Source organism: Papilio polytes, unplaced genomic scaffold, assembly GCF_000836215.1.
Source record: "Papilio polytes unplaced genomic scaffold, Ppol_1.0 DF822289.1, whole genome shotgun sequence".
In the NCBI taxonomy this organism is placed as follows: Eukaryota; Metazoa; Arthropoda; class Insecta; order Lepidoptera; family Papilionidae; genus Papilio; species Papilio polytes.
Window position 1 is genome coordinate 2,264,324 of NW_013526915.1, and position 13,248 is coordinate 2,277,571.

Here is a 13,248-nt window from a genome sequence, read left to right on the forward strand (position 1 = left end):
ATTCATCTTCTTTCCGAAATCTGCCATCTTTCTTTTGATATTAAAAACAGACACTCCAATTTTATTATATATAGATATATATTCTATAGAGAAGAAGATAGATTAAGTTGTTAAAGTGAAGAAGCGTTAAACTTTAATTAACTATATAATAAGTTTAATTTAATCCCTAAAGGTTCTACAAATAATTTAGCTATAACACTTAGATTTACGAATTTAAAAACCTACAACATAATAAAATAGTCTTTCAAACTTAGTATGTATACGTATTTTGACTTTAAATTTTGAAAAAAAATAACTAAGCCCCACTCTTGCAACTCTCATCTCAACTCAAATTAGAACATGTTCACTTCATAACTGTCACCGGTGATTTATTTCACGAGTGATATCACTCAGTAACCTAAATGGGTCACAAGTATACATTTCAGTTAAGTTCGTATTTAATCTGTCAGACTATAATAGAAACGTCTAACAGTTCTAACATTCTCGTGAGACAGATTTAATTGCCTTCATAACTACCATACTAAAGGGGTTTAAGTACTTGGCTTGCAATCGAGTCCTGGGCTAGAAACCTGCTATGCCTATGTGAGTATTGAATTTCATTACAAGATTTACCCGTAAGAAAAAATCGTGGTGGAATCTGCATATGTCTGCGAAAAAATTCATAGATATGGGTGAACCAATACGAACTAGATCGGCGTTGACTAAGGCCTAGTCACTTCTAACTTAGGGTTGACGAGCTAAAAAGTAGTCCTTTTTTACTCTGAAAACACCTCTTTTGTAATCGCTTTCTTAATTTTTTTATGTTATCTGATATTAATTTGTATTTCCATCCTTGTAAAAGACTGAATTACTCTTCTGTCGAATTAGATAGTTTAGTCTTAGAGCGGGCTCACCTTTGACTAAACTGTCGCACAACTGTTGTGCGATATTCGATTGTTTTGCCAATTCAACTGTTTAGTTACACAACAAAATATCGAGTAGTGTGCACCTACATATGACCTCATAGCAAACCAAAGCAAGACTAAACAGTTATACGAAAGTTTAATTTCAGGTGTGCATCGCTCTTAGTGTTAAACTAGCTGTTCCCGTGCGACTTCATCAGCATAAAATTATTATATTGTTTACATGTGTCAAAATGTCAATTGCAAATGTCAAAATGACATGACATGACAAAACTTGGCAATCTTGCTTTCTTGATGTTGACAGCAACTTATGATCTCTTTCCCACATTATAGTTTCTATTTAAAATATTTACCTCCTAAGTTTAATGGCGTGAAAATATATACCATAAAGCGTGACGTAAATGTAGGGCTTTTTATAGAAAAAAGAATTGTTAAAAATATGCTGTAATTGCTGACATCTTAGGCAAGAAAGATTGTGTTTACACTTTATTATAATAGTATAGAAGTATAGAGTAAAACAAACACACACTTATGTGTCCAATTGTCACGATGAGGATAGTAAACTAGCCTTGACATATTTGTAGTCAATTTATAAACATTAAATTGCCCTAATTATTCTCCGTTACCGTTTAATAAAATTCCGAATCCGAAAACAACAAATCAATTGGACCACAGAGTACGTCACCGTAGAACCATTAAGAATGGAACGCGTCCCACTGACCCCTACCCGGCCAACGTATATGACATCTGTCAGAATAAAGATGACAAGAACAATTGTTGAGTTAATTAATTTTAGCAAGTGTGTTGCAACAATTTGTCGCTCAATTGAAACTATAAGTGTTACCCACTTTCTAGTGATTTCGGCAACTTTTAATTACTTTAAATTCAAGCAGATTGATATCACAAAGCTTTGGTTACTGAGATATGAGTCTGATTTTGAGCATTTAGCAAACTATCGCACAACTGTTTAGTTTCACTATGATTCCTATGAGCTCATATGGAGGTGCGTAGACTACTCGATTTATTTATGCAAATAAACTGTTCAATTGGCTGCAAAACAATCGACAACCACAAAGCAGTGCGATCATTTTATCAAAGGTGTGGCTTTTCTTAAAATCTGCCTAGAACTTTTTAGAAATTATGGTTATGGTTAAATAATAAAAATAATAATAATAATAATAAATCGGTCTTTTTGTTTAATAATGTATAGTATAAAAGTTTTTCACTGAATGTAAAAAATCTCGTAAATTAACGCCAAGCAAAAATAATCGGTATTTTTATTCAAGTGTAACATAGTTATTCTGTTGAGTCGTTATAAAAATTATGCAGCTACTAGCTTTCGCCCGCGACTCCGTCCGCGTGGAATTTAAAAAATAAGATAGAATAGCCCGTGTTCTTCCAGACTATACTCTAGATCTATGCCAAATTTCATCGAAATCCGTTCAGTCGTTAAGGCTACAAACTCTAAAAAATGGAAAATTATTACTATTGCTTTTGGCTTATAGGGGTTAATGTTAAAAAATAGGTACAAATATTAAAATGAAAACTATTACATTTAAATTTGCTGTCTGGAGACGCACAGAATTAAAAAAAAAATGCTTTATTGTATGTGTTCAGATATGTATAACAACTTAAAAAAAGTAATAAATCACGCAAAATAAATCCGTTCAAGTATAAATCCTAATAACAGCAAACAAACAAGTAGCTATAATGACAGCTCTAAAAGCTCTTACGAGCTTCTCGAATGTTGAAATTTATTTTCCAACTTAAAAAAGATAACTTCACATTCACTAATTATACTAAAATAGATAAAAAAAAACAATTATTATTATCAATAACTGAATTACGGGGTCCAAAAATCAAAACTATTAAACAAAATGAATAGACGAGAAAAAGGTATTTAAATTAACTACAATATAGAAATAACCGTAAAAAAAATATTACAAAAGGACATACCTATAGTGTGTGTAAGGGGTAGCGCGGCGGACCCCGCCGCAAGGAATGGGCGGCCGGCCGCCCAGTAGCAATAAATATGCGTGCGCGCTCGGCCCGCACGCACTGCGCTCTAGCCAGTCCAGGGCTGGATAACTGACGGCTGCTATCAATAACTGAAAACTGCCTTATAAACAATGCCACGACCATAAGTAAGAATTGTTTAACCACCGCATTTTAGGTCGAATGGTCACTAAAGGATATCATTACGGTAAGTTTAGTATTACAAATTTTGATTCGCCACAAATCGACTTTATTGACGGATTCAATTTAAGGAATATGTTGGTTTTCAATCAGCACAACGTATTTGTGTAGACCCAAAGCAACTAGTCACTAGCATATAACTACTTCATTGGTAACAAAACATTCTAATGAAAAGATTAACTAGTATTTGTTTTTTACCTCTGGTGAAGTAAGCAGGCCGCGATTGTGCGGCTCTGTTTTCAGGCGATATCTAGGCCGCATCTAATGTGTATTTAGTGGTACAACAATCGCGATCACCTACGCAACAATTCTTTAAGCAAACGATCACTTTTTAATGTTCGGGTCAACCGACGCACGCGCCAATTATTAAGTGTTGCACAGACCACCCATCAAACAGAGACTACAAAAAGCAATACTTTATTTGAAAATATGTGAGTTAAACCACGTTGGACTTAGTCCAGTAAATTCATATATCTCGGCTACACTAATATTATAAAGAGGAAAGATTTGGAGTTCTGAATTTTTGTATTTTCGCATGTATTGAAATAACTAAAAAACTACTGGGACGATTTTAAAAATTCTCTCACCCTTTAGAAAGTTAATTTATTTATGAGTAACAGGCTACATTTTTTTTTATTTGTCGGATTGACGAGCGGTTTGTGGAATTCAATTCTGAAGGTAGATCTTTATTTTTAATTTACATAATATACACGGTAACGATCTTCCATTGAGGGTGTGCGTATGTCGGAGATAATGAAATAACAATCGCGTAACGTTAGAAACACTGTTTCAAACATTTACACAGATTAACTGATTTTATAATAACAAAGCGCATCATTCCACCCTCCTACGACAACTGTCATCAGTTATTCTTTCGTCGTCTTGACATCTATCATGCACAGTGCTCATTCAGCCAGTACTCAAAATTATTAGTTGCCAGTAACTTTGATCGTTCAAAAAGTATCAATAATTTGGTACACATGATCTGCGAAAACTAAGATTTTTATTGTTATTCTTATATCGGACTCTTAATAGGCTATAGATATGAGTAATACCTTGGATGTCGAACCATGTAATATTTACTCTATATTCTGAACGCATCCTGTTTCATCAACTTTATTATGGAGGCTCCTGAATTACGAAACATCATGCGTAAAATTAAAAAAGGGAATTACTCTTTGTAATCTCTGTTTATTCGTAGTCTATGTATTCGCATCTTAACCGTCCATAGCGCCACAAGAGCCTAAGATTGATTGCCTATTCAAAATGTATGACTATTTGACATATATTAAATACAAATTTATGTTCTTCAACAATTAAGTTACTTAATTTTTTATTCCAGATAAATAAATAAATTATGCGACTGTGTTATTTTCTAACAATATTAAACACACACCCACGCCTTCGATACGGTTTAAAAGATTTTGTGACAGCAATAAAATGGCACCGTCTTTTATTAAAACAAAATCCAAGCTTTTTATTAATCCTAGATTTTTATATTAAATTCTAGCAAAATGTTAACAGTTCTAATCTTTTTCTTAACGATTTTCTTAGTATAAGTACGAGTATTTATATTCTCTTTTATATTTCAGCTAGAAAACCTATCAAATGACCTACTGAGCTAAATGTGTGAGCTAATAATAAACGAAATGTCACCACACTACGTTTAATTAGTTAATGGGACAAAGTAATTACTTTACACCCGACAATTGTCGGGTGAGGCAAGTAACAATGATTGTCGAAAACATTTACACACTTATGTTTCCACTACAAAACAATTCCAGACTAAAACCATCTCTGTTCTTTAAAAAAAAACTCTTTTCTCAAGGGTTAGAAATTACTGGCGTTCTAACGCGATGGCGTCCGCGCAGATTTAAAAATAAAAACTTAAATTGTTGTCTATGCATTTTTCCAGACAATGTTCTACATCTGTGGTAAATCTTATCGAGATTCGTTCAGCGATTTAAGCTGTAAACTCTAACAAACATCCATCCATCTAAACTTTTGCATTTACACTATTAGTAAGAAGCAAGATAATACGAATTAAAAAGACATGATGAGTCAAGGGACAATAAATTTAATAATATTTAAACCTACTTAGAAGACCAATATCGAATGTCAAGTTTTCGATCTCATAGGCTTCGTTTTACGTAATTTGTTTCCCTCGGGACAAGAGATTGTCTCAAACATTCCCTCTTGTGATACATTGCCTTTCCAACTTATGTCATTTGATATTAAAACTATATTATGATAGCAATAGTATGTTCGTCTATACGAGTACTAATATTATAAAGAGGAAAGATTTGTATTTTTGGAATTTTGTATATTATAATAACTCAAAAACTACTGTGCCCATTTCGAAAAATCTTTCACCATGGAAAAGCTATGTTTTTTATATTTTTTTAATTTCACACGGTCAAAGTCGCGAGCAAAACCTAGTTTTTAATATAGATTCTGATCAATTTCTGTAAATTCAAGTGCACTTTTGAACATTAAAATAGTTTGTAACATTATACTGTGTATAATTTTACGTTTCTTTAGTAAAAGGAGAAGGTAAACGAGCGACGGGAACATCGACAACCATTGACATACCACCAGAGTAAACCTTGCCGGCGTTTAAGAAAGAGATAGACTCGCTTAAAAGACACTAAATGGTACTGATTTTCAAAAACCGCTGACGACAGTTTACTCATATAAATTTTAGCATTTTTTTTCGTTCAATGGGTGAAATAGACTTCGGCTGAATTCATTTGTAAACAGAAATAGATTGAATTAACTTAATAACCTGTCTCACAGTAAATTACTGTTACCGACGCAATTATATTAACGGCTATTGAAGGTAAGGGTGTGTCAAGTGACGATACCATTCAGGTGGCCGTTCGCCACATTATACGTAGTATAAAATAATGTAGTAAAGTAATTGATTAGTTAAGAGCTTTTGCATTACTAAAATTTGGTAAAGAACATGTTTAAATTAGTATTTTTATGATTATTCAATAGTAAATCGTTTTTCCAAAATGCAACGAAATGATAGATTAATTTTTTATTCACAATGTAACAATTTTAATTACTTAAAATCTCTTTAAAACCTACAAAAGGATATCAAAAAATAATATCTATGACTTGCAATTTAACAGATTTCTATAAGTTATATTGTAATCAAAACAAAAGACGATAGCTTGTAAGCTAATGATCAGATCTCAAGATGTAACTAAAATAACTGCCCCAGTTGCATTATGACATTAACCCATGACGTGCTGCGTCCTTGGAAGGGCGTCCGCAATTGGCAACGATATGGTCTAGATGCGCTTCACAGAATCAATTCAGTTCACTATCAATGTTGATTGATGTACCATGACATCATTACAATACTTAGACTATAGAGAAATGGACTAGGTAATACACCATTGTACTATAATGTTTACACTTTTTGTGTGAGAGGTTATGATATATACATATATCAAAGCTAACATGTAAAATAAAACAAGTTAAGTTACAAATTAATCAGTTGAAGGGACTTTCTTTTAAGTAACCAATAGGCACTTGTGTTACGAAGTCCCGCTCTTCCGTCTAAAACATAATGTAAGGTATTCATGCACAATCTATTATGCTATAAAATTAAGCTTCTTAAACGCGTACTTATCCAAAAAATACACACAAAACGATTTTATAAATAATATTAAAACTACTCGCTCGATTTTATTTGACAGACATGTTGATGATGATGACAAGAGTGTTTACTTGACGGATCCTGTCGTTAAAAGTCAAAGTATCAAACAACCGTTTATTAACTAAATAGGAGATAGAAAATTAGATGCAATGTTTTCGTTGATAAATCGATATGAATGAAGATGAAGTGATTTCTGAATAATTGACAAATAGCTCGGCAGACAATGTATTCAAGTACGAGTATATATTTATTCTTAAGTCTTATGTGATTATTATATTTGTATAGAACCGATTATATGCGTTCTTAGCTTATGTTAATCTAAACCATAAAGCGGTCAATGTTCCCTATGAAAGTTTCTTGTTTACGCAACATGAAAACAGTATGAAAATGCTTTTTACACTACACATATAAATGATTCTACTAAAGTCGTCAAACTGCAGCTTAACAATCTTAAAACAAATAACTTTAGTTAACGTGGAAAATCTCGGAGACAATATGGCGTAGACAAGATAGCTTCCTATATACCTATAAATATATAATCCTATAAACCATACATTTATGGTATTGCAAACCAATAAATAAATATTCCACTGACGGACCTAGCGCACGAAGTCTAACACCATGTCTAAAAACTCTAGTTAAAACTATTTTTGTTTTTTTTTATTTTTTTTCATTTTCTTGTTTTGTATTGTGTTTTTATGGTTTCGGTATTTAGTTTAAGATATTATGGGAATGACATGTTTTAAGAAACAAAAGTCCCTTTAAAAAATAAAGAGAAAAAAATAAATAAATAAATACTGGTGTAAAAATAAAATTAATTCCATCAATACAGGTTAATCAATAAACATTATTTTACAAAATTGTAATTAAAATTATAAAACTGCGTTAGTTCTCTTTAGTACAGGATAATTCTATCGTCATAGCCTTAAAAAGGCTGTAGCTACTGTGGTTGTACACTCCGCTTTTATTTCAGTGCTAGCACGAAAGCCTCAAAGGATACACGTCCTTGGCAACCTAATACACATTCCGTTCTGTCGGTTTAACTGTTTTCTATAGCTTATTGTATAAATTCTTAAATTAATTGGTTAAGATATAAATTATTAAAAATGTACGGTTGGTTACTTGAAAGTGTTCAACATTTTATTGTGGTAAGTTAAAAGTTAACTTAGTGTGCATAAAGAAAAGTAGTTATTTAAATCACAAAATCACAGTTTAACGAAAAGTGTTTATATCGTTTATTTATTACATTCCCTATTTAAAATAGTTACAAAGACTTTAGCGTCGCAAAATTACGTTGAAATTAGAAATGCTTACATTAAAAAACTATAAATTTTATTAACTTATACTCTAATATTTACTAATGTAATAAAGAGGAAAGATTTGTATTTTTGTATGTATTGAAATAACTCAAAAACTACTGGGCCGATTTTAAAAATTCTTACACCAATAAAAGCTACGTTATCGCTGAGTAATATAGACTATATTTTCAAATTGCACATAGACGAAGTCGCGAGCAATGACTAGTTTTGATTTAGGTGGACTTTTATACATGACGGCTGGGAACAGAAGCCGCGACTTTCGCACCGTTCATTGAATTGCCTTAACATACAAGAGATTCAAACTACTGCGACATTACAACGAAACTAACCTAAAAATAGAATTATTCTCATTATAATTGGAAAACTTTCAATCAACACATTCGATTTATTTTAGAGAATTCTTAAGTGGCTATTGTGAGAGCTACAAAAGTTTTATTTGGCAAACAATTAGTACGTGGCATACCAATCAGTTGGCCATACTGACCATAGACAAACGTAATAATATTCTCCTTATTCTGATTACTGTTTGTTCATGTCATAAAGAACGTGATACCCGATAGATTTTTTTTTACAGAAGCAAAGATTTTGTTGAGCTTTTCTTATCATGTTTTCGAAACGATTACCTGTTCAACATGATACGGCTACGCATCTAACTTAGAAGTTTTTTTGTATAAAACTAGTTGTCGCCCGAGACTCTGTCCGCGCGGAATTAAAAAATAACAAGGGTAGAAGTATCCTATGTGCTCTTTCAGACTATATTGTACGTCTACGTCAGATTTTATCAAGATCCATACAAACTCACGTTTAAAATATTAAGAAGATTATGATATCCAAGCTTATTATATTAAAAACTATTAATTCATAACCAAACAGTTTCTGCGATGATATATTAATAATGAAAATGTTCAATCACTTTTCTGAAACGTTAAATTTTGTGGCATAGTCTACTACTGCTAAAATTTTTGATCGTAATAATTTTTAGAGTAATTAGTTACGAGGCTTTACTTTTAATTACGAACCCTAAACCATCTTTATTAATTGTACTCGGTCCATCGTTCATTGTACATTCCAATAGAAATCTAATTAAAACTTTATGTACTAAAATTGTAACAAAAAGTAATTTTCGTAAATTTAATATAACACTACATTAAACAAACCAAAGAATTAGTTACTTTAGATTAAGTGTAACATTTGTTTAAAACATAATATTGTCCTTTCTCATATTCTCTTTAAAAGAAAAGAGATAGCAATGTTTTTGTAAACGTGTTTTGGCAATGTAAACTCACTCGTATTTAATTTCTACAATTGTAAAACACTTAGGTCGTCGATTCGTTCGTAATATAAGATTCAATGCATTGTATTTGCACACTACTCCATTATCATTCGCGAATAATACAGGTAGAATATTATATGATGGCTATTAGCAATACGCGAGCGCAACATGTGAATAACAATGCCAACGTATTGTAGGTCTCACGTAGGTTTTGAGAATTTCGAAACTTTTAATCCGTAATTCGCGTGACAAATGTTATTCTTGTCACATACATTGTTAGAGGCTGGAAAACTAAATTAGACATGACTAAATATAAGTTTAGATAGATGGATGTTTGTTAATGTTGAGGCTAATCGGCTGAACGGATCTCGATGAAATCTGGTATCTATGTAGAGAATAACCTGGAAAATGGTTACTCGATTTGTTTTTTAATACCCCACGGACTCGCGGACGAAAGCTCGTATTTATATTTTTATTCTTTAAACAGCAAGAATGCGGGGAAGAAATATGGGAGACGATACTACGAGAGTCTGGGGCTAGAAACACTGTATTTAGCGCTACACAGGTAACAGTTTTAAACTAGAATTAACACTCGCTATGCATTCTTTAAATATATGATTCCTTTCACAGCAATATCCAGATGCACTCATGTTACGACTGGCTTGTACTTTAGCCCGACTGTTTAGTAAAGATCCAAACAGTCCAACCGCTTCGACACCCGGCAGTCCGACACCAAGAAAGACATCTCTCAAATCCAAACCCACTTGGAGAAGTGCTTCTGTACACACTGATAACAGACTCCAAAGCTATAGATGCCCATTCACAGCCAACAATGCTCTAGCAGCTGCCACCAAGAAAGAAATAGCCGCGTATAACTCCAGCGAAGAAATACGAATGCCAATAAAAAGTACCATTTCAACAGAAAAAATCAACGAAGGCGAAGAATTTAATACTTCCAATATAAGAAATCTGCAAAGAAGGAGTTTGGCTATAAATCTGGAGCATCACGTTGTTAAAGAAGCACCAGAGAAGATCGTAGAAGTTGACGACGATGCGGACAGTAAATGTCCTATTGAAGTTACACCATCGCCTCAATCAGATGTTATCGTCACTTCAGAAAAGAAGCAGATTGTTAGAAAGACGAGCGTTACCGTAGCTTTGGACGTGTACAGGCGGCGAGGTTCAGGCGTATCCAGACCTAGATTAAATAGTCTTAATCTTATGAACACTGAACGATTGAACTCAATGCGGGAGAAGTTCGGTACGCCTGAGAAAGTTATGGACTTCTTTGGTAGATGCTTCGTGAAGTTTTTCACCAATTATGGGTAAGTGCGTTGCATGAATAATGACGTAAACAATTTAATCGAATAGAACAGAACAGAATTGCATAGAATACAAACAAGCAATAAAACGTTCCATCTATACCCTTAATAGTGATGGGGGACAGATGGAACCATTAAGCTATAAATGAAGAATCAACTTTCCCATCGCTAAAGGGGGGACGATGAAACTTTTTGTTCCATTCTGTCCCCACGAGGGGACAAAGCCAGGTGATGGATAGGAATAATACATACTTTTTGCTTTAGCAGAATTGATTTTGCTCTATGTTATATTACTTAGACGTTAAAAGTATTCTAGCTAACTTATTATCTAGCTTCAACATCATTCCAGTTATGACACAATGATACGCGCGACGGGTCGTTATTTCTGCACGTTCCTGCAGTCAGTGGACAGCATCCACCAGCGTATGCGCTTCACTTTCCCGAGGATGCGTTCGCCGAGTATGCAACTAACGCGAGCGCATATCCACGGCGCGGAGCTAGTCTACAGCAGCGGCAGGACTGGATATACACATTATCTTATGGGTGAGATACATAACTATTATTTATGTTCGTTAAACTAGCGTTTGACCACGATCCTACCTAAATAAAGTGATGATGCTGTCCAAAGATGGTGCACGGATAATAAATTGCTGTTTATTCTTCTTTTGAAGGACATCACGCCTACGTATTTAAGACTACTGTAGTAATTAGCGTTAGTTTATTGGATATTTTTGTTAGATGGGTTACATGAGAAACCGAAAACAAAACAATCAAAATCAGCTGTAAGTACGAGTATATCGCCAAACAAAGAATTTTTAGAGCACGCTAGTTTTAACGCAACTGTTTAGTCGCATTTGATTCCTACGAGCTTACGAGTATAGGAAGTGCGCACACTACTCGATTTTTAGTTGTGTAACTAATCAGTTGAATGGGCTGCGAAACAATTGACAATCTACGGTACACAAATAAATATTAAAAATATTTGTAAAGGTCAGCTGTACGAGATTGCTGAGGATATCTTCTCATTGAAGCTAAAAGTGACCGTCATGAAAGAGAGTATGGAAGGGAACTATTACGTGGCGGTGCTGCGGCTGGAATTTGATAACAGCGACTATGTGAGTACTTACACTGTCTATTTAAACACCTTGTTTGATAGTAAAAGGTGCAGCTGATGGTTGTAAAACTGTAATAAACATAAATATTGTCGAGTTCCACCCTGTAGTAGCGATTTCGAGCAATTCAATATTGTTCACGTGTTATAGATCACGTTGGCTTTACTAGTATAACTCAAACATTAAAAGTTTCACATTAGATATGAAAGAAGTTTGAAAACTGATTTTAAACATAAAAGTTGGTTATCGAAGGTTGCGTCCAATATTTTTGTACAATGTGCCTAAATTTTTCGGTTTCCAACATCAAATGCATTTGTAACAATAAGTTTTTTTAATATTGATTTCTTATTGCTGGCAATTAAATTGTTCTCTTATTGAATAACCAAATAAAACTGTAAAAGGGTTGTAATTAAACAATCCGCGTGAACAGACAATAGCCAATTGAAAGTGTTGATAGGATCCAATCTAAAATGGAACGTTTTATGTTCAATCGAATGGGCAGGTGCGTTACGATACGATATTTATGGAGTGGCAAACAGCTGTTAATAGTTTTAAAACTAAAGTACAAAATTAATTGCTTCATTGAATTTCCTTACTTTTTATTATAATTCTAGATAAATATGCAATCAATAAAGTCTTCTGTATATTTATAAAATGAAGCGTAAATTGTCTTTTTTGTACTGGTTTATCTCGAACTAAGGTATGATCGTGTTCCATATCGATTTTCAGGTGCAATCTCTAATGCTGCGCAAATCACTTCCATGCTTATTGCCGGCGATTCCAGCTTCATTACTTCTGCAGCTGTTTCCATTTGGTGTACTTCTGGATAGGAAGATGAGAATCCTTCTAGGAGGGGAAAAAGTGAGTTCAACGATCAGATTTTATAACATTGTTAATTTAGACAACAATGAGAAAGGTTGTGATATTTTAATGTTTTTTTTTTTTAATAGACCCTACTTTGTTTTAGTTGGTAGCAGCTTGGGGCGGACCTAGCTACAGAATCCTGAAATCACCAGTTTCTGAAATACTGCGCTTGAGGAAACCGAAAATATCGTTTACATGGGACAAGGTAATTGTCAGCTCATTTGGATCTTCCTCTTCCTTTAAAATAAATTAAATGGGATGTCAACTAAAGCGAAATTGTTCTAAATTCTTCTTAGGTGGTATGCATGCAGACAATGCTGTTCGAATTAGAACTAATGAGATGGAAGGCTCGCTGTGTCAACGATGCGCGCCGCGGCTCACAGGGCGCGCGCTCCATCCTGCTTAAAGGACCAATTTATTTACTCGAGGAAATAGATGATCTTATCTTCCTTTGCAGTCCAATGTAAATATCCTGTAGACCTTCAATAACATCTACTATTGTTTATAAACATGATTTGTTTGAACTTACGTTTCAATCTTTTTCAGTTTCAACGATTTAGATGAATTAAGACAAGCCGGTTTGTATTTAG

The 13,248-nt window shown here is 33.5% G+C and overlaps 2 protein-coding genes across 2 annotated transcripts in view; one reads left to right on the top strand and one right to left on the bottom strand.

Moving 5' to 3' along the window:
- Positions 1–4,199, bottom strand: part of LOC106106187 (collagen alpha-1(II) chain-like) — a 12,149-nt gene extending 7,950 nt beyond the window's left edge. The window contains exon 1 of the mRNA XM_013286734.1: positions 4,154–4,199. Coding sequence (XP_013142188.1) covers positions 4,154–4,199 — 46 coding nt within the window. The remainder of the gene's footprint in view (positions 1–4,153) is intronic.
- A 3,556-nt stretch (positions 4,200–7,755) lies between these two features.
- Positions 7,756–13,248, top strand: part of LOC106106188 (soluble guanylate cyclase 89Db-like) — a 7,241-nt gene continuing 1,748 nt past the window's right edge. The window contains exons 1-9 of the mRNA XM_013286735.1: positions 7,756–7,916; positions 9,848–9,925; positions 9,991–10,685; positions 11,032–11,225; positions 11,673–11,797; positions 12,524–12,655; positions 12,762–12,863; positions 12,955–13,121; positions 13,205–13,248. Of these exons, the coding sequence (XP_013142189.1) occupies positions 7,875–7,916; positions 9,848–9,925; positions 9,991–10,685; positions 11,032–11,225; positions 11,673–11,797; positions 12,524–12,655; positions 12,762–12,863; positions 12,955–13,121; positions 13,205–13,248 (1,579 nt within the window). The 5' untranslated portion in view covers positions 7,756–7,874. The remainder of the gene's footprint in view (positions 7,917–9,847; positions 9,926–9,990; positions 10,686–11,031; positions 11,226–11,672; positions 11,798–12,523; positions 12,656–12,761; positions 12,864–12,954; positions 13,122–13,204) is intronic.